Raw genomic sequence first — 24,069 nt, forward strand, 5'->3', positions numbered from 1 at the left:
TTTATTATGATTTTGCTCTTAATATTCACCACCGATTGCTGGGGAAAGTGTATAAATCATGCGGGTAATTTCTGTTGGGCCGGCCAGCACAGTGGTTACTCTTCCATGACAGTAAGAACCCAGGGCAACTTGAATGAAATCCCAGGAATTGGGGTTGTTTGAACTTTCGGGGTGTGTGGGGGGGTATTAGCAATTTTCCCTATTTTTAAACCTCTAGCATCTGGGGAAATTGAATAAAACTGGCAGCTGGTTTGCAGAGGCTTTTATTAGCAATTATTGGGCCATTAATAATTAACGGCTGTTATTAAAAGCCCCAGGACATTTTAACTATCTTCAGCAGGGAACTGGAATTAACAACTCATTAACCCCCAACTGCTGCATCCAAAATGCTGGTGTGACTGTTAAAAATGTCCCAGGAAATTACTGGCATTTGTGTTGGCTCTTAAGAATCAATATCCGTCCTATCGCGCCAGCGGCGGGGCCTTTCCTGGCTATTATTTCCAGATGGTCGGTTTGATGAAACCCAAGAGCGGGCACATTTAAGAAACAATCCGCGTTTGAATGGCTAAATAAATGGGGATTTTCAGATCCGCCCTCACTCCTCAAGAGACACCCCCATTTTCTAGGGACAATTCAGGCCTTTCTGCTCCTCTCTTGGGTGTCCTGCAGTTTCTTTGAGATATTTGTTATTAGTTGCAAAATCCTAATAACAAAGAAGTCATTTCCCAGGGGGATGGGGACTAAAAACGTGGTAGGAAAACGCCCAGTTCTGTTCTTGATCTGAGGAAAATCAATCTGAATAAATTGTAAGTCAAATTATCCAGAAATTCACCTGGTTTTGGTGTGATCTCGCCATCTCCAGGGTGGAAACAACAAAAGTGCAGGGATTTGATGGTTCAATTGTCCAGAGATTTCAGAATTATTCTGTCCCGCCTGGCAATGAAAACCCTGTGGGAGTTTCATACACAGCCGGATTTCTACACAATGTTGTGGTTTCATGTTATGATCTTCCTTGACTTACATCAGCGTTTTCCTGGGTACTGAATTACGACATTGCAGTTTTTCTTCCTCTTTCGCTGTTAGAAATAAACAAACCCCAGTTTTGGGAAGAATTGGATACACTGGGGGATTCTCAGTGCGTCCTTCCAGAATCTCTCTCCTTGTAACACAAACCTGGCTCCGGGGCCACTGGAAACATTTCCAGGGTCTTGTGTTTTCAAGTTGTTTGTTTCATTTGAAGGGATTTTTTTGGTTCATGTTGGCAAGCAGCTTTGGAGGAGAAAATTAGCCAAAAAATGGGGATTTGGGGACATTTGTCAGGGGATGTTTTTTTTTTTTTTTTAAGAAAAATCAAAATGAATAAAAAGTGATTTTTTTTTTTTGCAAATGAATTGAGTGCGTTTTCTAAAGGGTGAAGATAGAGGGGCAGTGGTAGGGCTGGGGGGATCCCAGGGCTGGGCTAGCAGGGGCTGTGGGTCGGGAGTGAGGGACACTGGCAGGGCTGGGCGAGCAGGGGGCTGCAGGTCGGAGGAGTGAGAGGCACCAGCAGAGCTGTGGGGGGCTGAGTCACCAAACCCACGGCTTGTGGCCCAGACACCGTGACGTGGGTCTAACCGCGATTTCCCCTATTGCAATCTCCTGCCGGATCCAAAAAGCCAGAAATCCCCGTCCCGCATCATCCCGCCGGCGCAGTACACAACAAACGGGGGTGGGGGCCGGCGGGGGCTCCAGGGCTGGAAACGGGGGGGGCCCAGCAAGGGGCACTGTCTTCCCTCCCCCCAGCCCTGGCTGCCATCCCCCAGTCCCGTGTGCCGGGCGCGGCGCCCACACGATGAAGTCAGACCAGCTGCTGTCGTGGCTGCACATCTGGAAGCAATTACAGCTGTTGGGGGAGGGGAGGGGGGAGTGCCTGGATTGCAAAACAGCCAAGTCTTCAAGGGGGGGGAGGGGAAATCCACCCCCCCACCACGCACACACCAGCCACGAAACTCCAGCTGGCCCAAGTCACAGCCTCATGACTCGCCTGTGATGAAACACTCGGGAGACAGAGAAATGGGGAAAAACAACACACAACAACCAACAGCAGGGACTGCGGGTCGGGAGTGAGGGGCACCAGCAGAGCCGGCAGGGGGCAGGGCTGGGGGGGCACAGGCTGCGGGTCGGGAGTGAGGGGCACCAGCAGAGCCGGCAGGGGGCAGGGCTGGGGGGGCAGAGGCTGCGGGTCGGGAGTGAGGGGCACCAGCAGAGCCGGCAGGGGGCAGGGCTGGGGGGGCAGAGGCTGCGGGTCGGGAGTGAGGGGCACCAGCAGGGCTGTGGGGGGAAGGGCCGGGCTAGAAGGGGACTGCGGGTCGGGAGTGAGGGGCACCGGCAGAGCCGGCAGGGGGCAGGGCTGGGGGGGCAGAGGCTGCGGGTCGGGAGTGAGGGGCACCAGCAGAGCCGGCAGGGGGCAGGGCTGGGGGGGCAGAGGCTGCGGGTCGGGAGTGAGGGGCACCAGCAGAGCCGGCAGGGGGCAGGGCAGAGGCTGCGGGTCGGGAGTGAGGGGCACCAGCAGAGCCGGCAGGGGGCAGGGCTGGGGGGGCAGAGGCTGCGGGTCGGGAGTGATGAGTTCACCCAGGTTCCCAGCCCCACTCCCCCCGGTCTAACCAGCAGAGAACCAGGCGTCCTGGCCGGGCGCGGAAAGCAGTCCCAGAGACAGTCGCTGGGGGCACAGGGATTTATTGGGGGGGGCTGCCCCGACGCAGGGCGGCCCCCTTGGGCTGCAGCTGGTTCTGTCTCTTGCTTTGCTTGGCCTCCTGCTGCTGGACCTGCCAGCGCTGCAGGCCTCGCTCCATCTCCTGGTCCAGCATGGCCACGCGCCGCTGGGGAGAGAGAGATGGGTGAGGGGGGCCCAGAGAACCCAGGAGTCCTGGCTCCCAGCCCGAGAGCAACGCCAGGGGATCCCAGCCCCACTGGGCTAGTCACCAGCTCCCACTCCCCTCCCAGAGCTGGGGAGAGAACCCAGGAGTCCGGGCTCCCAGCCCCCCTGCTCCAATCACCAGCCCCCACACCCCTCCCAGAGCCAGAGAGAGAACCCAGGAGTCCGGGCGCCCAGCCCCTGGACCCCCCCAGCCTCCCACTCACCGCAAAGGCCTCGTCTTCCTGCCGCCGGCGGGTCTGGCCCTTCCACAGGGGGGCGGGGCGCCCGTCTGGGGAGATCCGAGAAGTCAGTGAACCCCATTGCCCCATCATGGAACCCAGGAGTCCGAGCTCCCGTCCCAGCCCCCACTCCTCCCAGCCCGTGGAGAGAACCCAGGCGTCCAGGGAGGCACGGTGGTAACAGAGGAAGATTCTCACCTACAAAGGACCAGTCAGGTAGATCCCGGAGGGGCCCGTAGCCGGCCGAGCTGGGGGCGAGTCCCTGCCTGGGGTGAAGGGAAAGGGGGTCACAATGAGCCCACAGTCCCCTGCCCCCTGCCGGTGCCCCCTGCTCCCGACCCGCAGCCCCCCGCCCCCTGCCGGTGCCCCCCGCTCCCGACCCGCAGCCCCCTGCCCCCGACCCGCAGCCCCCTTCCGGTGCCCCCCGCTCCCGACCCGCAGCCCCCCGCCCCCGACCCGCAGCCCCCTCCCGGTGCCCCCCGCTCCCGACCCGCAGCCCCCCGCCCCCTCCCGGTGTCCCCCGCTCCCGACCCGCAGCCCCCCGCCCCTGACCCGCAGCCCCCTCCCGGTGCCCCCCGCTCCCGACCCGCAGCCCCCTCCCGGTGCCCCCCGCTCCCGACCCGCAGCCCCCTCCCGACCCGCAGCCCCCTCCCGGTGCCCCCCGCCCCCGACCCGCAGCCCCCTCCCGGTGCCCCCCGCCCCCGACCCGCAGCCCCCTCCCGGTGCCCCCCGCTCCCGACCCGCAGCCCCCTCCCGGTGCCCCCCGCTCCCGACCCGCAGCCCCCCGCCCCCTCCCGGTGCCCCCAGCTCCCGACCCGCAGCCCCCTCCCGGTGCCCCCCGCTCCCGACCCGCAGCCCCCTCCCGGTGCCCCCCGCTCCCGACCCGCAGCCCCCTGCCCCCGACCCGCAGCCCCCTCCCGGTGCCCCCCGCTCCCGACCCGCAGCCCCCCGCCCCCTCCCGGTGTCCCCCGCTCCCGACCCGCAGCCCCCTGCCCCCGACCCGCAGCCCCCTGCCGGTGCCCCCCGCTCCCGACCCACAGCCCCCTTCCGGTGTCCCCCGCTCCCGACCCGCAGCCCCCTCCCGACCCGCAGCCCCCTCCCGGTGCCCCCCGCTCCCGACCCGCAGCCCCCTCCCGGTGCCCCCCGCTCCCGACCCGCAGCCCCCTGCCCCCGACCCGCAGCCCCCTCCCGGTGCCCCCCGCTCCCGACCCGCAGCCCCCTGCCCCCGACCCGCAGCCCCCTCCCGGTGCCCCCCGCTCCCGACCCGCAGCCCCCTGCCCCCGACCCGCAGCCCCCTCCCGGTGCCCCCCGCCCCCGACCCGCACCCCCCTCCCGGTGCCCCCCGCTCCCGACCCGCAGCCCCCCGCCCCCTCCCGGTGCCCCCCGCTCCCGACCCGCAGCCCCCTCCCGGTGCCCCCCGCCCCCGACCCGCAGCCCCCCGCCCCCTCCCGGTGCCCCCCGCCCCCTCCCGGTGCCCCCCGCCCCCGACCCGCAGCCCCCTGCCGGTGCCCCCCGCCCCCGACCCGCAGCCCCCTCCCGACCCGCAGCCCCCTCCCGGTGCCCCCCGCTCCCGACCCGCAGCCCCCTCCCGGTGCCCCCCGCCCCCGACCCGCAGCCCCCCGCCCCCTCCCGGTGCCCCCCGCTCCCGACCCATAGCCCCCTGCCGGTGCCCCCCGCTCCCGACCCGCAGCCCCACTCACTGGGCTCTCCATTTCCCCACTGCCGGGCGGGCGGCGCCGCAGTGAATGTGCCGGGGGGCTGCGGCCAGGCGAGGCGCTGCGGGGGGGGGGGGAAAGAGGGGTGTCAGTGAGATATGGGGGCTCCCCAATTGCCAGCCTGGGAATCCCCTCCCCCCACATCGCCCGCGCCCCGTTGATCTGACCCCGCCCCCACGCTAGATCTCTCCACATTCCCGTACCCAGCCTCCGGCCCAGGAGCGCTGCCATTTTCGGAAATGGGACAGGAAGTAGCGCTGGGACCATGTGGGAGGAATTTATAAAGTCCGTACGGCAAGGAGGATACAGGCGCCGCCATGTTAGAAATGGGAGCGCCCAAGGGGCGGCGCCATGTTCAGAATGGGAACCGTGGCATCCGCCATATTGGTGAAGTGGTCCGCCATTTTTGGCGTGGGAGCCGCCATGTTGGTTTGAAGGGAGATAGGCGCCGCCATGGTGGACACACAGGCTATGGGAACGGTATGGAAAGGGGTTTGCGGACCATTTTGGCACAAACTCGCAGGAGGGCGCCATCTTCCGGCCAGATATTGTGTATTAGCCACATTGAACATGGAATTAATGGGGGTCGCCATCTTGAATATCCAAAGGCTGTGAGCCGCCATGTTGGTGAGGAAAATACAGGCAGCGCCATCTTGGTTAGGGAACTACATGACGTCGCTATATTTGGGAAGGAATTTAAAGGGGACAGCATCTTTGATGGAATTGTATAATTCGTTTGCTTTAACGGGCGCAGCCATCTTGATTTAGACAGTGGGCCTCCATTTTTTTTAAGGACAGTGATAGGCGCAGCCATTTTTGGGGAAGGGATTCATAGGGGCCGCCATATTGGTGAAGGATATTGTAGGGGCTGCCATGTTCGGACCGGAAATGATCGTAGCCGTCACCGTGGAAAGGCATTTTTGACCGTCGCCATCTTGATAAAGGAAATTAATGGGCGCCGCCCTCTTGTACCGTATGTGGGGAAGGCATCCACTGGGCGCGGCCATATTGGCTCGTTCCTGGCCCTGCAGTTTTCGCCGTCTTGAAAGTGTATCCACGGGAAGCCAGAAGAGTCAATTCGCGGACTCTCCTTCCCGTCTCCCCGAGATGAAGTGAGTTCTGCCCAGTCTCAGCCTGGGCTCAGAGCCCGGACGCCGGGGTTCCTGCCGGGTGGATCCAGTGCGTAGGGCCACGGCAGACTGTGACTAGGGTGGACACGAACTGTGGGCCTCATGAACATGCAGCAGTTTCCAGCAGGCAGGATTTCAGTTAACCTGTGGAACTCACTGCCAGGGGATGGGCTGAGGTCAGAAGTAGAAGGGGGTTTGACACACAAGGAGCCACGTTCCTGGAAGCCAGGTCCAGCGACGGCCATTGGCCAAGCTAGTCAGGGACGCAGCCCCCTGCGCCAGGTGGCCCCAGAGCTCGGGGTGAATCCCTGGATAATTGTCCTGGTCTGTTGGCAGCCTGGAGCCGGGGCTGGCTGGGCCGTTGCTCTGACCCTGCCTGGCCATTCTTTGGTTCTCTGTCCAGTATCCCTGAATGCCTGGGTCCCTTTTCTGCCCCCTTCCCATTCCCTGTGAGTGGGGGAGGGGGCAGGGCAAAGTCAGGGTCAGAGGTCACATAATTAATAGTTTGACTCATTGGTTATTAACTTTTGGCTAATTATTAATGAGGACGCCAATGAGCCTCACAGGCCTGGACTCCTGGGTTCGATCCCCAGCTATGGTGCAAATGTCCCCATTGCGTGTAGATACTGTCAGGGGGGAAGCTTGCAGCATGGGGGCACTGTTGGAGGAGGAATCTCGCAGCATGGGGGCATTGTTAGGGGAAGCTTGCAGCATAGGGGGGCACTCTTGAAGGAAGCTCGCAGCATAGGGGGGCACTGTTGGAGGAGGCAGCTCACAGCGTGTGGGGTCACTGTCAGGGAAATTCACAGCTTGGGGGGCAATGTCAAGGAAGCTCGCAGTGAGGGGGAAGCTCGCAGCATGGGTGGGGGGAAGCTCACAGTGGTGGGGCACTGTTGGAGGAGGAAGCTTGCAGCATGGGGGCTCGCAGTGGGCGCAGCTTGCAGTATGGGGGCATTGTCAGGGAAGCTCGCAGCATTTATCTCCCCTGTCACGCTGCTGGCTCCCCTCCAGGGACCTTGGACCCGGCCCAGGGCCCAGCCCCCCCTTGTCAAGTTAAAGTCTCTGCCCCTCCCGGCTCTTCCTCTTTCTGCGAGGGGACGGAGGGGAACGTGCCAGGAGCGGTGAGTGTCTGTGCAGAGCCCTGGGGCCTCGCCTCCCGCCCCCGCAGAGCTGGGAGAGAACCCAGGAGTCCTGGCTTCTAGCCCCACTGCTCTACCCACTAGCCCCCACTCCGCTCACAGAGCTGGGGAAGAGAACCCAGGAGTCCGGGCTCCCAGCCCCCTGCTCTAACGCACTAGCCCCCCCGTTTCCCCTCTCCCCTATCTCCCTGCTGGGGGGCTGTCTGATGAGATTGGCGCCCCCTAGAGGGCAAAGGCCCCATGTCCCATCCTGCGCCCCCCCACCCTAACCCCTTCTCTCCCCTCTGCAGCCATGGCGCCCACCCCGCACTACGCCCCGGCCCCGCCGCAGGAGCCCGCCAGCCCCCCGGAGCCCCCCGTCAAGCTGCAGCGGGAGATCTCGCTGCTGAGCGGCATCTGCCTCATCGTGGGCAACATGATCGGGTCGGGCATCTTCGTCTCGCCCAAGGGGGTGCTCCTGCACAGCGCCTCCTATGGGCTGGCGCTGGCCGTGTGGGCCGTGGGCGGCCTCTTCTCCGTCTTCGGGGCGCTGTGCTACGCCGAGCTGGGCACCACCGTCACCAAGTCGGGGGCCAGCTATGCCTACATCCTGGAGGCCTTCGGGGGGCTGGCGGCCTTCGTCCGCCTCTGGGCCTCCCTCCTCATCATCGAGCCCACCAGCCAGGCCGTCATCGCCCTCACCTTCGCCAGCTACATGGTGCAGCCCGTCTTCCCCAGCTGCCCGGGGCCCTACGCCGCCCACCGCCTGCTGGCCGCCGTCTGCATCTGTGAGCAGGGGCTGGGGGCCGCAGGGAGGGGCACCGGCAGGGCTGGGGGGGGACAGGGCTGGGCATGGGGGGGCTGTGGGGCGGGAGTGAGGGGCAGCGGCAGGGCTGGGGGGGCAGGGGGCTGTGGGTCAGGAGTGAGGGGCAGCGACAGGGCTCGGGGGGTAGGGGGCTGCGGGGTGGGAGTGAGGGGCAGCGGCAGGGCTCGGGGGGCAGGGCGCTGCGGGGCAGGGGGTGAGGGGCAGCGGCAGGGCTCGGGGGGCAGGGCGCTGCGGGGCAGGGGGTGAGGGGCAGCGGCAGGGCTCGGGGGGTAGGGGGCTGCGGGGTGGGAGTGAGGGGCAGCGGCAGGGCTGGGGGGGCAGGGGGCTGTGGGTCAGGAGTGAGGGGCAGTGGCAGGGCTCGGGGGGCAGGGCGCTGTGGGTCAGGAGTGAGGGGCAGTGGCAGGGCTCGGGGGGCAGGGGGCTGTGGGGCAGGAGTGAGGGGCAGTGGCAGAGCTCGGGGGCAGGGGGCTGCGGGGCAGGGGGTGAGGGGCAGCGGCAGGGCTCTGGGGGCTGCGGGTCGGGAGTGAGGGGCAGCGTTAGGGCTGGGAGGGCAGGGGGCTGCGGGGCAGGAGTGAGGGGCAGCGGCAGGGCTGGGGGGGCAGGGGGCTGCGGGGCAGGGGGTGAGGGGCAGCGGCAGGGCTCTGGGGGCTGCGGGTCGGGAGTGAGGGGCAGCGGCAGGGCTGGGAGGGCAGGGGGCTGCGGGGCAGGAGTGAGGGGCAGCGGCAGGGCTGGGGGGGCAGGGGGCTGCGGGGCAGGAGTGAGGGGCAGCAGCAGGGCTGCGGGGGCAGGGGGCTGCGGGGCAGGAGTGAGGGGCAGTGGCAGGGCTCGGGGGGGCAGGGGGCTGCGGGGCAGGAGTGAGGGGCAGTGGCAGGGCTCGGGGGGGCAGGGGGCTGCGGGGCAGGAGTGAGGGGCAGCGGCAGGGCTGGGGGGGCAGGGGGCTGCGGGGCAGGGGGTGAGGGGCAGCGGCAGGGCTCTGGGGGCTGCGGGTCGGGAGTGAGGGGCAGCGGCAGGGCTGGGAGGGCAGGGGGCTGCGGGGCAGGAGTGAGGGGCAGCGGCAGGGCTGGGAGGGCAGGGGGCTGCGGGGCAGGAGTGAGGGGCAGCGGCAGGGCTGGGGGGGCAGGGGGCTGCGGGGCAGGAGTGAGGGGCAGCGGCAGGGCTGCGGGGGCAGGGGGCTGCGGGGCAGGAGTGAGGGGCAGTGGCAGGGCTCGGGGGGGCAGGGGGCTGCGGGGCAGGAGTGAGGGGCAGTGGCAGGGCTCGGGGGGGCAGGGGGCTGCGGGGCAGGAGTGAGGGGCAGCGGCAGGGCTGGGGGGGCAGGGGGCTGCGGGGCAGGGGGTGAGGGGCAGCGGCAGGGCTCTGGGGGCTGCGGGTCGGGAGTGAGGGGCAGCGGCAGGGCTGGGAGGGCAGGGGGCTGCGGGGCAGGAGTGAGGGGCAGCGGCAGGGCTGGGGGGGCAGGGGGCTGCGGGGCAGGAGTGAGGGGCAGCGGCAGGGCTGCGGGGGCAGGGGGCTGCGGGGCAGGAGTGAGGGGCAGTGGCAGGGCTCGGGGGGGCAGGGGGCTGCGGGGCAGGAGTGAGGGGCAGTGGCAGGGCTCGGGGGGGCAGGGGGCTGCGGGGCAGGAGTGAGGGGCAGCGGCAGGGCTGGGGGGGCAGGGGGCTGCGGGGCAGGGGGTGAGGGGCAGCGGCAGGGCTCTGGGGGCTGCGGGTCGGGAGTGAGGGGCAGCGGCAGGGCTGGGAGGGCAGGTGGCTGCGGGGCAGGAGTGAGGGGCAGTGGCAGGGCTCGGGGGGGCAGGGGGCTGCGGGGCAGGAGTGAGGGGCAGCGGTAGGGCTGGGGGGGCAGGGGACTGCGGGGCAGGAGTGTGGGGCATCATCTTCTCTCTCTCTCCTCCTCCGCTCTGGCTGTCACTCGCCCTTTGGCCCAGTCTCGCTCCTTGGACTCCTCCAACCCTGTAGGAAACCCCCACTGGCAGAGAAGGAACCCCGGCGTCCTGGCTCCCAGCCCGCACTCGGAGCCCGCGGCGGAGGGATGCTGGGCTTGGCGAGTGTGGGGCTCTGTCCGGCCGGCTGAGCCCACGGGGGTCAGGGGGTTGTGGGCTGGGCTCGGCTGATGGCCCCGCTGCTGAGTCGGGGATTCATTGCCGGATCCAGCTGCCGGAAAACGCCAAGTCAGGCCCCCACATTGCACCACCCCGTCACGCGGGCCTGCATGGGGGGCTGGGACGGCAGGGGCTGCGGGTCGGGAGTGAGGGGCATGGCGGGCGGGTGGGGGGCAGGGCCAGGCCGGGAGGGGGCTGTGGGGTGGGAGTGAGGGGCATGGCGGGCGGGTGGGGGGCAGGCCCAGGCCGGGAGGGGGCTGCGGGGTGGGAGTGAGGGGCATGGCAGGCGGGTGGGGGGCAGGGCCAGGGCGGGAGGGGGCCATGGGGCAGGAGTGAGGGGCATGGAGGGCGGGTGGGGGGCAGGACCAGGCCCGTGGGGGGCCGTGGGTCAGGAGTGAGGGGAATGGGGGGCGGGTGGGGGGCAGGGCCAGGCCCGTAGGGACCCGTGGGGGGCCATGGGGTGGGGGTGAGGGGCAGGGCCGGCCCCGTGGGGGGCTGTGGGGCGGGAGTGGGGGGCGGGTGGGGGGCAGGGCCAGGCCCGTAGGGGGCCATGGGACGGGAGTGAGGGGCATGGGGGGCGGGTGGGGGCAGGGCTGGGCCCGTGGGGGGCCGTGGGGCGGGTGTGTCTGGGCCCAGCCGGAGAGGGGCAGGAATCTCTGGCCTTGTCCCTGGCTGCCCCCGGTGCTTGGCCCAGCCCCCAGGGCCCAGCGCCAGGATGGGGGGGGGGGGCACCGGCCCCCCCCTCCCCCGGGCCGGGTCCAGCCGGGTTTATGAGTCTCCCAGTCACAACACGCCTGGGGAAAGATCAAGGCTGACAGGAAGTGGAGGAAAACAACAGGGAGGGGTGTGGGGCCCAGCGCCAGGGAGAGGACCCAGGAGTCCGGGCTCCTAGGGCCCCCTGCTCTGACCCACCAGCCCCTACTCCCCTCCCAGCGCCAGGGAGAGGACCCAGGAGTCCTGGCTCCCAGCCCCCATGCCCCGCTCTAACCACGAGCCGCCACTCCTCTCTGGGAGACAGGAAAGAACCCAGGCATCCGGGGCGTGCAGGGGGCTCTGGGGCGACTCAGGGGGTCTCACGCTCTCTTGTCCCCCCAGGTCTCCTGACGTTCGTTAATTGCGCCTACGTGAAATGGGGGACGCGGGTGCAGGACGTCTCCACCTACGCCAAGCTGCTGGCGCTGCTGGCCGTGATCGTCGCCGGCGTCGTGCGCCTGGCACAGGGTAGGGCAGCCGGTGCCCCCCGGCCCTGCCCCCGGGGCCCCTCAGCCCCGCCCCGGGGCCCCTCGCCGGCCCTGCCCCCGGAGCCCCTCAGCCCCGCCCCGGGGCCCCTCGCCGGCCCTGCCCCCGGGGGCCCTCACCCCCTGCTGGCCCTGCCCCCGGGGCCCCTCAGCCCCGCCCCGGGGCCCCTCGCCGGCCCTGCCCCCGGGGGCCCTCACCCCCTGCTGGCCCGGCCCCCGGGGGCCCTCAGCCCCGGCCCCCGGCGCCCCTCACCCCCCGACCCACAGCCTGTGCCCCCCACAGCCCTGCCCGTGCCCCCCAGCCGGCCGACTCCCTGCCTCCCCCTGCAGGACACTCCGAGCACTTCGCTGACCCCTTCGCGGGCTCCTCGCTGGCCGTGGGGGACCTGGCCCTGGCCCTCTACTCGGCCCTCTTCTCCTACTCGGGCTGGGACACCCTCAACTTCGTCACTGAGGAGATCAAGGACCCCGAGAGGTGGGTGCTGCTCCCTGGGGGCCGGGCCTGCCCCACAGATCTGGCCCCGCTGAGCTTGGACCGGTCCCACCCCTGCAGCTTGCCCCATAGATCTGCCCCCGCTGAGCTGGTGCGTGACCCATCCTCAGCCTGCCCCATAGATCCCCCCTGCCACTACTGAGCTGGGACCTGACCCGTCCCCCAGCCTGTGGGGCAGGGGGTGCGGCCTGGAGCCATGGCGCCCCCCCCGTGACTGGGGAGCAGAGGGGGGCTGCTCCAGGAAGAAGGGTCTTGGGCTTTCCCTTCGCTCTGTTGCCCCACTTCATTTGCGGGGTGTTTAACTCCCCACCTGGCATGTTGGCCCCCAAGCTGCCTCGGGGATTGGACCGGGGGCTCCTCATTGGGACGCCCCAGGGTCAGTGAGTTGCAAGGACTGAGGGGGTTGGGAGGTGAGTGCAGGGGGCCCGTGGGGAGTCCATGGGGGGCTGGTTTGGGAGGTTGGAGGGGGGTCTGTGCAGGAGTCGGGTTGGGAGGTGATGGGGAGGTGTGGGGGGGCCGGGGTGGGAGGGGACTTGGGGGGCATGTTGGGAGGTGAGGAGGGGCTGTGGGGGGCTGGGCTGGGAGGCGAGGGGGGGTTCATGGGGGGCAGGGACGGGAGGCGAGGGGGTACATGGGGGGGCGGGAGGCGAGGGGGTTCGTGGGGGGCCAGGGAGGGAGGTGAGGGGTTCGGGGGGGCCAGGGCTGACCAGCTGCGAGGCTCCAGCTCTGACCTGGCTCCGGCCCCAGGAACCTGCCGCTGGCCATCGGGGTCTCCATGCCGGTGGTGACGGCCATTTACCTGCTGACCAACGTGGCCTATTACACGGTGCTGGCGCCCGGCGAGCTGCTGGCCAGCGACGCCGTGGCTGTGGTGAGTAGCGGGGGGCGGGGGGCAGGGCGTGGGGGGACCCCCCGGCCGGGCTCTCACCCCCCGTCTCCCCACAGAGCTTCGCCGACCGTGTCTTCGGCATCTTCAACTGGACCATCCCCCTGGCCGTGGCCCTGTCCTGCTTCGGGGGACTGAACGCCTCCATCCTCGCCGCATCCAGGTGCCCCCCCACCCCCCAGTCCCCCCACCCCGCAGCCCCCAGTGCCCCCTGCCTCGGACCTGCAGCCCCCCCTGCCCCGCAGCCCCCACCAGTCCCCGTCCCACGGCCCCCAGTGCCCCCTGCCTCCGACCTGCAGCCCCCCAGTGCCCCCACGCCCCACAGCTCCCCCACCCCGCAGCCCCCGTCCTGCAGCCCTCTGCCTCCAACCTGCAGCCCCCCAGTGCCCCCCGGCACCCCCTGCCCCCCACCCTGCAGCCCCTCTGTGCCCCCATCCCGCAGCCCCCAGTGCAGCCCCACAGTGCCCCCACCCCTGACCCGCAGCCCCTGGCATCCCCCTCCCGTGACCCCCAGACCCTGAGTGCCCCCCACCCCCACGACCCCCAGCCCCTCTGCACCCCACACCCCCTGACACTCTGCTCTGCCCCAGGCTGTTTTTCGTGGGCTCGCGGGAGGGGCACCTGCCCGACGCCCTCTGCATGATCCACGTGGAGCGATTCACCCCCGTGCCGGCCCTGCTCTTCAACGTGAGCCCCACGCGCCGGGGGGGCGCGGGATGGACCATCCCCCGTGGGGGGGTATGGGATGGACCACGGCTGGGGCCACGGGCCAGACCATTCCCCGTGGGGGGGTATGGGATGGACCACGGCTGGGGCCTCGGGATGGACCATTCCCCATGGGGGAGTATGGGATGGACCACGTCAGGAGCCACGGGATGGACCATGACTGTGGCCATGGGACGGACCATTCCCCATGGGGGGGTATGGGATAGACCACAGCTGTGGCCACGGGCCAGACCATCCCCCAGGGTTTGCCATGGGACCGATCATACCCATGGGCCAGATCACGGCTAGGGGCAAGGGTGGGGGAAAGGGACAGACTACAGACCACGATGGGTTATGGGAGACACCACCCCACAAGGGCAGATTTCACACCCTGGAAGAGTCCAGTTTTCCTGGAGGCCCAGGGGTTGTGGAATGCAATGGGAAAATCCATTTGCCTGAGCTAGTGGGGGCAGGAGTCAGGTCAGTCCATTCCCTCCACCACCCACGCTTGAGGGCATCCCTTGGGACAGTCCATCCATGCCCCTGATGGGGGGGGGCACTATCCCACGGATCAGTCCATTGCCCTGTCTCTAAGGGGGGGTGTGTTCCTGTGGGTCAGCCCATTACCCCAATGGGGAGGGTTGTCCCAAAGGTCAGTCCATCGCCCTGTCTTGGGAGGGGTGTGTCCCCCTTGGGTCAGTCCATCTCCCTGAGGGGGGTCTCCCCCTCTCCCAGGGGGCCATGGCTCTGGTCTATCTCTGCGTGGAGGACATCTTCCAGCTCATCAACTACTACAGCTTCAGCTACTGGTTCTTCGTGGGCCTGTCCATCGCCGGGCAGCTCTACCTGCGCTGGAAGGAGCCCGACAGGCCCCGCCCACTCAAGGTAAGGCCCCACCCCCTCCCACAATCCTCTGGGGGCAGTGTCTCCCCCTCTGACTCCCTGCCCATCCCACAATGCCTTGGGGCAGCGTCTCCCCCCATGGGCTCCCTTCTTGGCCCACAATGCCCCGGGGCGGCCGCTCTCCCCTCGCCCCCCGGCCCCGGGGCGGCCGCTCTCCCCTGGCCCCCCAGTCCCGCCGTGCCCCGGGGCGGCCGCTCTCCCCTCGCCCCCCGGCCCCGCCGTGCCCCGGGGCGGCCGCTCGCCCCCTGGCCCCCCGGCCCCGCCGTGCCCCGGGGCGGCCGCTCTCCCCTCGCCCCCCGGCCCCGGGGCGGCCGCTCTCCCCTCGCCCCCCGGTCCCGCCGTGCCCCGGGGCGGCCGCTCTCCCCTCGCCCCCCGGCCCCGGGGCGGCCGCTCTCCCCTCGCCCCCCGGCCCCGGGGCGGCCGCTCTCCCCTCGCCCCCCGGCCCCGGGGCGGCCGCTCTCCCCTCGCCCCCCGGTCCCGCCGTGCCCCGGGGCGGCCCCCCGGCCCCCGGCCCCGCCGTGCCCCGGGGCGGCCGCTCACCCCCTCGCCCCCCAGTCCCGCCGTGCCCCGGGGCGGCCGCTCTCCCCTGGCCCCCCGGTCCCGCCGTGCCCCGGGGCGGCCGCTCTCCCCTCGCCCCCCGGCCCCGCCGTGCCCCGGGGCGGCCGCTCACCCCCCAGTCCCGCCGTGCCCCGGGGCGGCCGCTCTCCCCTGGCCCCCCGGCCCCGCCGTGCCCCGGGGCGGCCGCTCTCCCCTGGCCCCCCGGCCCCGCCGTGCCCCGGGGCGGCCGCTCTCCCCTGGCCCCCCGGCCCCGCCGTGCCCCGGGGCGGCCGCTCTCCCCTGGCCCCCCGGCCCCGCCGTGCCCCGGGGCGGCCGCTCTCCCCTCGCCCCCCGGCCCCGCCGTGCCCCGGGGCGGCCGCTCTCCCCTCGCCCCCCGGCCCCGCCGTGCCCCGGGGCGGCCGCTCTCCCCTCGCCCCCCGGCCCCGCCGTGCCCCGGGGCGGCCGCTCTCCCCTCGCCCCCCGGCCCCGCCGTGCCCCGGGGCGGCCGCTCTCCCCTCGCCCCCCGGCCCCGCCGTGCCCCGGGGCGGCCGCTCTCCCCTCGCCCCCCGGCCCCGCCGTGCCCCGGGGCGGCCGCTCTCCCCTCGCCCCCCGGCCCCGCCGTGCCCCGGGGCGGCCGCTCTCCCCTCGCCCCCCGGCCCCGCCGTGCCCCGGGGCGGCCGCTCTCCCCTCGCCCCCCGGCCCCGCCGTGCCCCGGGGCGGCCGCTCTCCCCTCGCCCCCCGGCCCCGCCGTGCCCCGGGGCGGCCGCTCTCCCCTCGCCCCCCGGCCCCGCCGTGCCCCGGGGCGGCCGCTCTCCCCTCGCCCCCCGGCCCCGCCGTGCCCCGGGGCGGCCGCTCTCCCCTCGCCCCCCGGCCCCGCCGTGCCCCGGGGCGGCCGCTCTCCCCTCGCCCCCCGGCCCCGCCGTGCCCCGGGGCGGCCGCTCACCCCCTGGCTGTCTCCCCAGTTGAGCATCGTCTTCCCGCTGTTTTTCTGCCTGTGCACCGTGTTCCTGGTGGCCGTCCCGCTCTACACCGACCCCCTCAACTCGCTCATCGGCATCGGCATCGCGCTCTCAGGGCTGCCCGTCTACTTCCTGCTGGTGCGGAGCCCGGACACCCGCCGGCCCCGCTGGCTGCGGGCAGCCGTGGGTGAGTGAGACCCGCCGGCCCCCCCCGCGCCCGACCCGCAGCCCCCCGGCCCCCCCCGCGCCCGACCCGCAACCCCCCGGCCCCCCACGCTCCCGACCCGCAGCCCCCCAGCCCCGCCGGCACCCCCCGCAACCCCCCGGCCCCCCACGCTCCCGACCCGCAGCCCCCCAGCCCCCCTCGCTCCCGACCACAGCCCCCCTGGTGCCCCCCGCGCCCGACCCGCAGCCCCCGCCAGCCCAGCCCGGTGCCCCTCACTCCTGACCCGCAGCCCCTGCTAGCCCAGCCTTGGACCCCCCCAGCCGTACTATGCCCCTCACTCCTGACCCACAGCCCCCACTAACTGTCCCGCTCTCTCTGCAGCCGGCGTCTCCCGCCACATCCAGCTGCTGTGCCGGGCCGTGGTGACGGAGCTGGACCCTGACGACAGTCGCCCCAAATCCCAGTGACGGAGCCAGTGGGGAAGGGGCACCTTCCCTCCCCCCCAGACCCACTCCTCCTCTTTAATTTATTGGCCCCCTCGGCCCTGGTGTCGGGGCACCACCAGCCCCGCCCTTGCCTCGAAAGCAGCTGCTACCAATAAACCAGCATCACTCCAGTCACAGCCGGCTCCGGGTGTCATCTGTCCGCTCCCTGGCCTCCCCCAGAGAACCCCACCTCTCCCCCCGGAGATCCCCTTCCTCCTCCTCTGCCCTACCACTGGCTTCCCAGTTCCCCCCATGCACTGTGCTCCCTGCCTCTCTCCTGCCCCATAGCCCCTTCTGCCTCCTGTCCCCCAACCTGGGAACGAGCCCCTCAATCTCGCCCCCACGCTCCCCCCAACAAGACCTCAGTCTGCGCACTCCCCTGCCCCCCAGTAGTAGAGGGGTCTCCAACCCTACCCCCCACCTCCCAAGCAGATTCCAATGGCACCAGCGGGTGGGTGATGAGTCCTTTATTGGCTCAGACCCACCCCCTGAGCAGAGTCCGGATTGGGGAGAGGTGGGTGCCCACTGGTGGCGGTTCTGAGGTCCTGGGGGTCCAGCGATGTCTGTGGGGCAGGTCTCAGCCCAGCGTGTCCTGCCAGGGCCTCTTTGGGCGGGGGCTGGAGCTGGTGCTACTGGCCCCACCCTCCTTCTGCTGCAAGGGGTTGTGGGAGAAGGTCTGGCGCAGAGGTCCTAGGGGGAGAGATGGGGTGAGATGGGGTGGGGGGGACACCCCTCTGGGGCAGTGGCCCGAGCATGCAGGGGGGTCCCATAGTTGCAGGGGTTGGGGGGGGGGGGGCACGGACCTTTTGCGGCCAGGGCGAGGTGATTCTTGACCCGCCGCTCGCGCTCCTGCAGCTGCTGGGCCAGCTGGGCGTCCTTCCAGCCTGCGCGGGACGGGAGGGAGGGGTTAGCCCCCGCCTGTGCTGAGCCCTCCTCCCCCGCCCCCCCGGGTCACTCACCGGCCCGCAGGCTCTGGACAAAGCCCTGGCGCGCGGGCAGCAGGGCCGGGTCATGCTGGACGCGGTCGGGGATGTGGAGCCGGGCGCGGATGGCCGGGACCCGCAGGAGCCCGACCTGCGCCAGGGAGAACAGGTTGGATGTCAGCCAGTAGGTGAAGACGGCCTGGGGGAGACGGGGCAGTGTCAGGTGGGTGCCGGGGGGAGATCGGGGCCAGGCCCCCTCCGTCCTTCTCCCCCCCACGAGGCTCTCACCGTGGGGAAGCTGATGGTCAGTGGCAGGATCACCAGCGGCATCACCCGGAAAACCGTCTTCATCACCTTCAGGTTGGGGTTGTCCACCCCGGACTCCGCCCCCAGCTGCCGGGGGTGGGGGGGAACACATAGGGGGCAGGGTTAGAGACAGGTGCCACCCCCAGAGATGCCCCCACCAAATGTTACGAATTACACCTGGTAGGACACGCACACAAGTGCTACGAATTATACCTGATAGGTCACGCACAGTTCGAATCTAGGCTGAGGCACAGAAACAAAGTCCACAACTGCAGAGTTCCCAAAAGACACTAAGTTTATTACGCTCGAGCGTGGTGCCCCCCTGCTAGCCAGGAGGGGACCCTGAATGCAAATTATACAAAGGTTATATACCTTTTAGCAAAGCATGTTGCCCTCGTGCATTGGAAACCTTAGCCAATAAACAAACCCTTGTCTTATCTACCACCTATCCCTGCTTGGTGCATTCCTCGTGCTATACCAGTATGTTAATTACACAGCATGGTCCTAAAGCTATGCATCAGTAACTTTTATTATCAGGATGGGAGGCCTCACATCAAGGCCAAGAGACAGGGAGTTAGAGACTGACAAAAACCAGATACTGGGAGTCAAGGCAGGCTGGAGACAAGGAGGAGGATTTTCACAGGGATTCAATATCTAAGGATTACTCCTCCTGGTGTATGATGTGCTGGCATTTAAACAATGGTGGGCCCCAAACCAAAATGGAGTCACATGGGCTAACTTTTCCTTAACACAAATGAAAAGCAACCCAACTGAGGCTCGTTTCCTGTAGGCCCTCTAGTATTCTTGTAACACCCCAGGCCAGAGCAGCCAACTGGCTCGTTGTTTCCTGTAGGCCCTACACTATTACTGTCCTGCCCTGGCCAGCTGGGTACAGCCACCAACTGGCCCGTTATTTATGATCCTTTCTAGCATATTACTGTAGGTCCTACGCGATCGTCATTCCTCTGCTGGCCAGCCAGGAGTGCGAGAGCAGAGCCCCGCCCTTCACCCCCCGCTTCCCTTCCCAGTGCGTTTACAGGAGCCCCACCGCTCTTTCTTTATTGTAGGTCCTATATTATTTTCATCCCTCTCCCAGGCAGCGGGGGCGCTCCAGCGTAATGAGCACAGTCCTGCCCTTCGCCCGTTTACAGCCAGCTCCTGGCTCCCTTGTTTCGTGTAGGTCCTACACTACCGCACCCCCCCCCCAGGCTCACCTCCAGGATAAGCCACATGGTGCCGGTGACGACGAGGGGCAGGACGTAGAGGGGGTCGGCTGCCGTCAGATCCACGAACCACGCCAGGCCGCCGCTCTGCATGCTGGGCACGGGCAGGGCGGCCATCTCCCGCAGTGCGATGAAAAAGGAGATAAAGACGGGGGCCTGGAGCAGGGGCAGAGACGAGGGTCAGAGCCATGGAGAGATGGGGGGCTGTGGGTTGGGAGTAAGGGGCACCGGCAGGGCCAGGCTAGCAGGGGCTGCAGGTCGTGAGTGAGGGGCACTGGCGGGGCTGGACTAGCAGGGGGCTGCGGGTCAGCAGTGAGGGGCAGGGCGGGGCCTTAGGCAGGGGGCGGAGCCTTACCTGGACGAGGGGCACCAGGAACCCCCGTAGGGGGTTGACGTCGTGGGCCTTCTGGTACAGATTCAGTTCCGAATACAACTTGGAGACTGGGGGGAGGAAGGGGGAGTTAGGGGCTCGGCTCTGATCTCTCAGCCCTCCACAAACCCCCTCCCCTAAAGCCCCCAAGCTCCTCCCCCTCCCAATGTCTGCACTATCTCGGAGGCCCTTAGGCTTGACCCCAGGCATCACCTTCCTGGCTCCCAAGCCCCGCCCTTGGCTCTAGACTCCACCCTTCAACCCTCAGGCTCCTCCCCCTCTTGCTGACTCCACCCACTTCCTGCCAAATTTCTACCCCCATCCCTTGTCTCCATCCCCCTTATCTCCCCACCCATCCCAGGTCCCTCCCCCTCCCTTGGCTCTGCCCCCAGCCCTCACACTCAAACTGGTTGCCGGAGCGCTTGGCGTCCTGCATGCGCTGCGTGAGCCGGGTGATCTCGGGCAGGTGGTTGTTCAGCTTGGCGGCCTCCCGCTGCCCCTTCACGATGAGCGGGAAGACCAGGCAGCGTGCCGCCACCGTGCCTGGAGAAGAGAGCGTTACCCACAATGCACCCGGCAGCGCGCCCCCACGTGCCTGGAGAAGAGAGCGTTACCCACAATGCACAGGGCAGCGTGCCGCCACCGTGCCTGGAGAAGAGAGCGTTACCCACAATGCACCCAGCAGCGCGCCCCCACGTGCCTGGAGAAGAGAGCGTTACCCACAATGCACCGGGCAGCGCGCCCCCCACGTGCCTGGAGAAGAGAGCGTTACCCAGAATGCACCGGGCAGCGCGCCCCCCACGTGCCTGGAGAAGAGAGCGTTACCCAGAATGCACCGGGCAGCGCGCCCCCCACGTGCCTGGAGAAGAGAGCGTTACCCACAATGCACCGGGCAGCGCGCCCCCACGTGCCTGGAGAAGAGAGCGTTACCCAGAATGCACCGGGCAGCGCACCCCCACGTGCCTGGAGAAGAGAGCGTTACCCACAAGGCACCGGGCAGCGCGCCCCCACGTGCCTGGAGAAGAGAGCGTTACTCACAATGCACCGGGCAGCGCACCCCCACGTGCCTGGAGAAGAGAGCGTTACCCACAATGCACCCAGCAGCGCGCCCCCACGTGCCTGGAGAAGAGAGCGTTACCCACAATGCACCGGGCAGTGTGCCGCCACCGTGCCTGGAGAAGAGAGCGTTACCCACAATGCACCCGGCAGCGCGCCCCCACGTGCCTGGAGAAGAGAGCGTTACTCACAATGCACCGGGCAGCGCGCCGCCACCGTGCCTGGAGAAGAGAGCGTTACCCACAATGCACCAGGCAGCGCGCCGCCACCGTGCCTGGAGAAGAGAGCGTTACCCACAATGCACCGGGCAGCGCGCCCCCACGTGCCTGGAGAAGAGAGCGTTACCCACAATGCACCGGGCAGCGCGCCCCCCACGTGCCTGGAGAAGAGAGCGTTACCCACAATGCACCGGGCAGCGCGCCCCCACGTGCCTGGAGAAGAGAGCGTTACCCAGAATGCACCGGGCAGCGCACCCCCATGTGCCTGGAGAAGAGAGTGTTACCCACAAGGCACCGGGCAGCGCGCCCCCACGTGCCTGGAGAAGAGAGCGTTACCCACAAGGCAATGGGCAGACCTCCCCCGGGCCTGGTGGGGGAGATAGGATTACCCACAATGCACTGCACAGGCTGCCCCCATACTTTGCGGGGGAGTGTTACCCACAGTGCATTGTTGGTAGCTCTCTCCGGACCTGGGGGTGACACCCAGCGCCCCGCTATCCCAGCATGCCCCTCACCGGCCACAATGGCGCCCCACCAGGGCAGCCCCAGGTCGGCGTGCAGGAACTCCAGCAGGTTCTGGATCAGCCCCACGGGCGTGTAGGAGCCGAGCCCCAGCTCTGCCAGCCCCAGCTCCGGCACCTCCGCCAGCTCCCCCCCGGGCACCGTGCCCCCCAGGGCTGGGGGCGGAGCAGCCGCGGGGGGCAGTACCTGGGGAGAGAAGACAATGAGACAGAGGCACCCCTCGCTCTCAACCCACAGCACCAGCCTGGCCCTGCCCCAAAAGTGCCCCTCACTCCCGACCCGCAGCCCCCTGCCAGCCCAGCCCTGTCCCCCCATCCACCGCTGCCCCTCACTCCCGACCCGCAGCCCCCTGCCAGCCCAGCCCTGCCCCCCCATCCACCGCTGCCCCTCACTCCCGACCTGCAGCCCCCTGCCAGCCCAGCCCTGCCCCCCCACCGCTGCCCCTCACTCCCGACCCGCAGCCCCTCACCTGGGCCGCGCTGCTCTGGCACCGGGCCGGGGGCGGCCGCAGGGTGAGTCGGGGGCGCAGGGGAGCCCCACGCGGGGCGTTTCCATGGAGCCAGGCAGAGGGGGCCCCGCCCCTGTAGACCTAGGGGGAGAAAAGGGGGAAGGGATCGGTGACCTTTGACCTCGTCATGCCAAGCATCAGGGCTCCCCCTGGTCACCTGTGAACCCCGAGGGGAGGGTCACGACCCCTGCTCCCAGAGACCTTTGACCCCATGACCTTTGTCCCCAGGCTGATCGCAGGTTAAGCCCCAAGGGGGCGTGTCTTTCCCTTTTCCGTGTCGTCACCAGCGGGGTCATGCCCGCGGACCCCTCGTGCTCCCCCACCTCAGAGGTCACGACCTTCGACCTCTAAAGCACCGAGATGACAGCCGCGGCGGGTCCCAAGCCCCAGACCACGTGACCCCCGGGGTCCCCCCGCCCCGCTTCCCTAAGGTCATGACCGCTGTGACGTCACAGGGTGCCCCCGGATCCCACCTGCGTGTGGAGCCCCCTGAGGAGCGGGACGAGCCCCGGGGGTCCCAGCCGGCGCCAGCCCCGCCTCGCAGCCGCACAAGCCGCCATGTTCCCGGGGAGGAGCCGCCCCCCGGCGCGCGCCCGCCTTCTGAGCCAGCGCAGTGGTGCATGCGACGCCGTGGCGAAGCGAGCGCAGCCATGTTGTTTATGGGCACGCATCACGTGTTGGTACAGCCAGGCGCCATCTTGAGTGCGGGCAGTATCCCCACCTCCGGATTATGGGCAGCGGCCATCTTCGATGGTGGCAACAACCCGGCAACGCGTACGCGTGGGCGTGGGCGCCGTCCTGGCTGGCGGCGTCCGTCCGCGGCGTGTGTCAGCCATATTGAATGAGGGCAGCGTCCCAGTACTCTGAAGAGGCAACCATGATGCGAAAGGGCTGGCGCGCGTGCGTGTTCGGAAGGCGGCCATGTTGGCTGAAGGCATGGTCACATGATTTGTTACCAAAGGCGGCCATATGGAGAAAGGGCAACGCCTCCATTGACCGGATGTCCGCCGGCAGCCATAGTGAATGTGGCAAAGCGTGGCTAAGGGCAGGGGTGGCGGCCATTTTGAGTGTGGTCTGCCCTGCGCAGATGTGCCTTTGGGTGCATGGCGGCAGCCATATTTAATTTTGGCAAAGGACTCTTGAGGCCATTTTAGGTGAGGGCAAGGGGGCCCCTCGCCGGCCACCGGCCTGAGGGCGCCCTGGAGGCAGCCATATTGGATGTGTCCCCAAAATGTGACCTCAGACTTATACCGGTCTTAAAGGGACCGGCCCCGCGGCCTCCCCCCCGGCAGCCACTTGCCCCCTCCCCCTTCCCAGGGCCGGGGAGAGAACCCAGGAGTCCGGGCTCCCGCAGTGCCCCCGCCACGCCCGCTGGCCAGCCGGACCCTCCCGGCGCCGGAGACTCCGGGACACACTCCGGACGCCGGGGACTGGCACAGCCCCACCCCAGGCGGGGGCACGTCCACCGCCCCGGCCGCTCGGCCGCGGGCCCCAGACCGGCGAGTCCCCAACAGAAACCTTCAGCAACCCGCTCCGGCCAGAGACGGCTGAACGGGAATTAATTTGCACGCTGGATACAATTAACTTAGGCTTGAACAGAGACTGGGAGTGGATGGGTCATTACACAAAGTAAAACTATTTCCCCTGGTTTATTCCCCCCCCCCCGTTCCCCCTTCCTCAGCTGTTCTTGTCGCCTGCTGGAAATGGCCCGCCTTGATTATCACTACAACCCCCCCGGCTGGTAATAGCTCTCCTGACCTGGTCACTCTGGGGTAACACCCGCTAGAATCACAGAATCCTAGAACCCGGGCTGGGAAGGGACCTCGGGAGGTTCTAGTCCAACCCCTGCTCAAAGCAGGACCATCCCCAACGAAATCATCCCAGCCAGGGCTCTGTCAAGCTGGGCCTTAAAAATATCCAAGGAAGGAGACTCCACCCCCTCCCTAGGGAACCCAGTCCAGGGCTTCACCACCCTCCTCGTGAAAAAGTTTTTCCTAATATCCAACCTAAACCTCCCCCACTGCAACTTGAGACCATTGCTCCTTGTTCTGTCCTCTGCTACCACTGAGAGCAGTCCAGAGCCATCCTCTATGGAACCCCCTCTCAGGTAGTTGAAAGCAGCTACCAAATCCCACCTCAGTGCTGCATCCAGTGGCTGGGGTATCTGAGAGGAAGCATGGGCTAGTGGTTAGGGGTTGGCACTAACCCAAGACAGGGCTCAATTCCCTGCTCCTGCCACAGATTCCCTATGCCTCAGCTAGATGGAGATAAGAACCCTGCAGGGGGGCATCAGGCCTGGGAGCTGCTCCAGCGCTGGGAGGCACCTCCGATATGTGGTCCCACCAGCGTCTCTCCTCACGTTTCCAGTCCTGCCAGTGTGTGAAGCCTCACCGGTCCTGTGAGCTTGGGAGAACAGGAACCCAGGACTTTCAGCCACCAATGAGATTTGCAGGCTAAGGCCTGGGCCCGAGTAGACCAGGGGAGACGTCTCCTAAAGGTCTAAAACCAAAAGAGGGAAGCAGCACGATTGTTTCATGTTCTGTGTGTATATAAATCTC

General features: G+C 68.2%; 3 protein-coding genes across 3 annotated transcripts; 1 reads left to right on the forward strand and 2 right to left on the reverse strand.

The window, feature by feature from the left end:
* Positions 1-2,698: 2,698 nt before the first annotated feature.
* Positions 2,699-5,399, reverse strand: MRPL52 (mitochondrial ribosomal protein L52). Its single transcript, XM_084645574.1, has 5 exons — positions 5,054-5,399; positions 4,836-4,911; positions 3,334-3,401; positions 3,121-3,185; positions 2,699-2,858 (listed from the first exon to the last, which is right to left on the reverse strand). Exons 1-5 carry the CDS (start codon positions 5,382-5,384, stop codon positions 2,715-2,717), a joined length of 684 nt encoding a protein of 227 aa, XP_084501700.1. The 5' UTR covers positions 5,385-5,399; the 3' UTR covers positions 2,699-2,714.
* Positions 5,400-7,039: 1,640 nt separating this feature from the next.
* Positions 7,040-16,520, forward strand: SLC7A7 (solute carrier family 7 member 7). The gene is made up of 10 exons (XM_084645572.1): positions 7,040-7,101; positions 7,410-7,886; positions 11,109-11,234; positions 11,582-11,726; positions 12,492-12,615; positions 12,690-12,793; positions 13,221-13,317; positions 14,071-14,220; positions 15,738-15,921; positions 16,282-16,520. The coding sequence occupies exons 2-10, from the start codon at positions 7,412-7,414 to the stop codon at positions 16,365-16,367; spliced, it is 1,491 nt and encodes a 496-aa protein (XP_084501698.1). The 5' UTR covers positions 7,040-7,101; positions 7,410-7,411; the 3' UTR covers positions 16,368-16,520.
* Positions 16,521-16,837: 317 nt separating this feature from the next.
* OXA1L (OXA1L mitochondrial inner membrane insertase) lies at positions 16,838-22,132 on the reverse strand. Its single transcript, XM_084645573.1, has 10 exons — positions 21,985-22,132; positions 21,473-21,592; positions 20,997-21,189; positions 19,607-19,750; positions 19,193-19,278; positions 18,829-18,993; positions 17,597-17,701; positions 17,345-17,507; positions 17,189-17,269; positions 16,838-17,075 (listed from the first exon to the last, which is right to left on the reverse strand). Exons 1-10 carry the CDS (start codon positions 22,069-22,071, stop codon positions 16,963-16,965), a joined length of 1,257 nt encoding a protein of 418 aa, XP_084501699.1. The 5' UTR covers positions 22,072-22,132; the 3' UTR covers positions 16,838-16,962.
* Positions 22,133-24,069: the final 1,937 nt, after the last annotated feature.

The sequence above is a fragment of the Lepidochelys olivacea genome (assembly GCF_965140295.1).
Source record: "Lepidochelys olivacea isolate rLepOli2 genome assembly, chromosome: 13".
NCBI classification, from domain to species: Eukaryota; Metazoa; Chordata; order Testudines; family Cheloniidae; genus Lepidochelys; species Lepidochelys olivacea.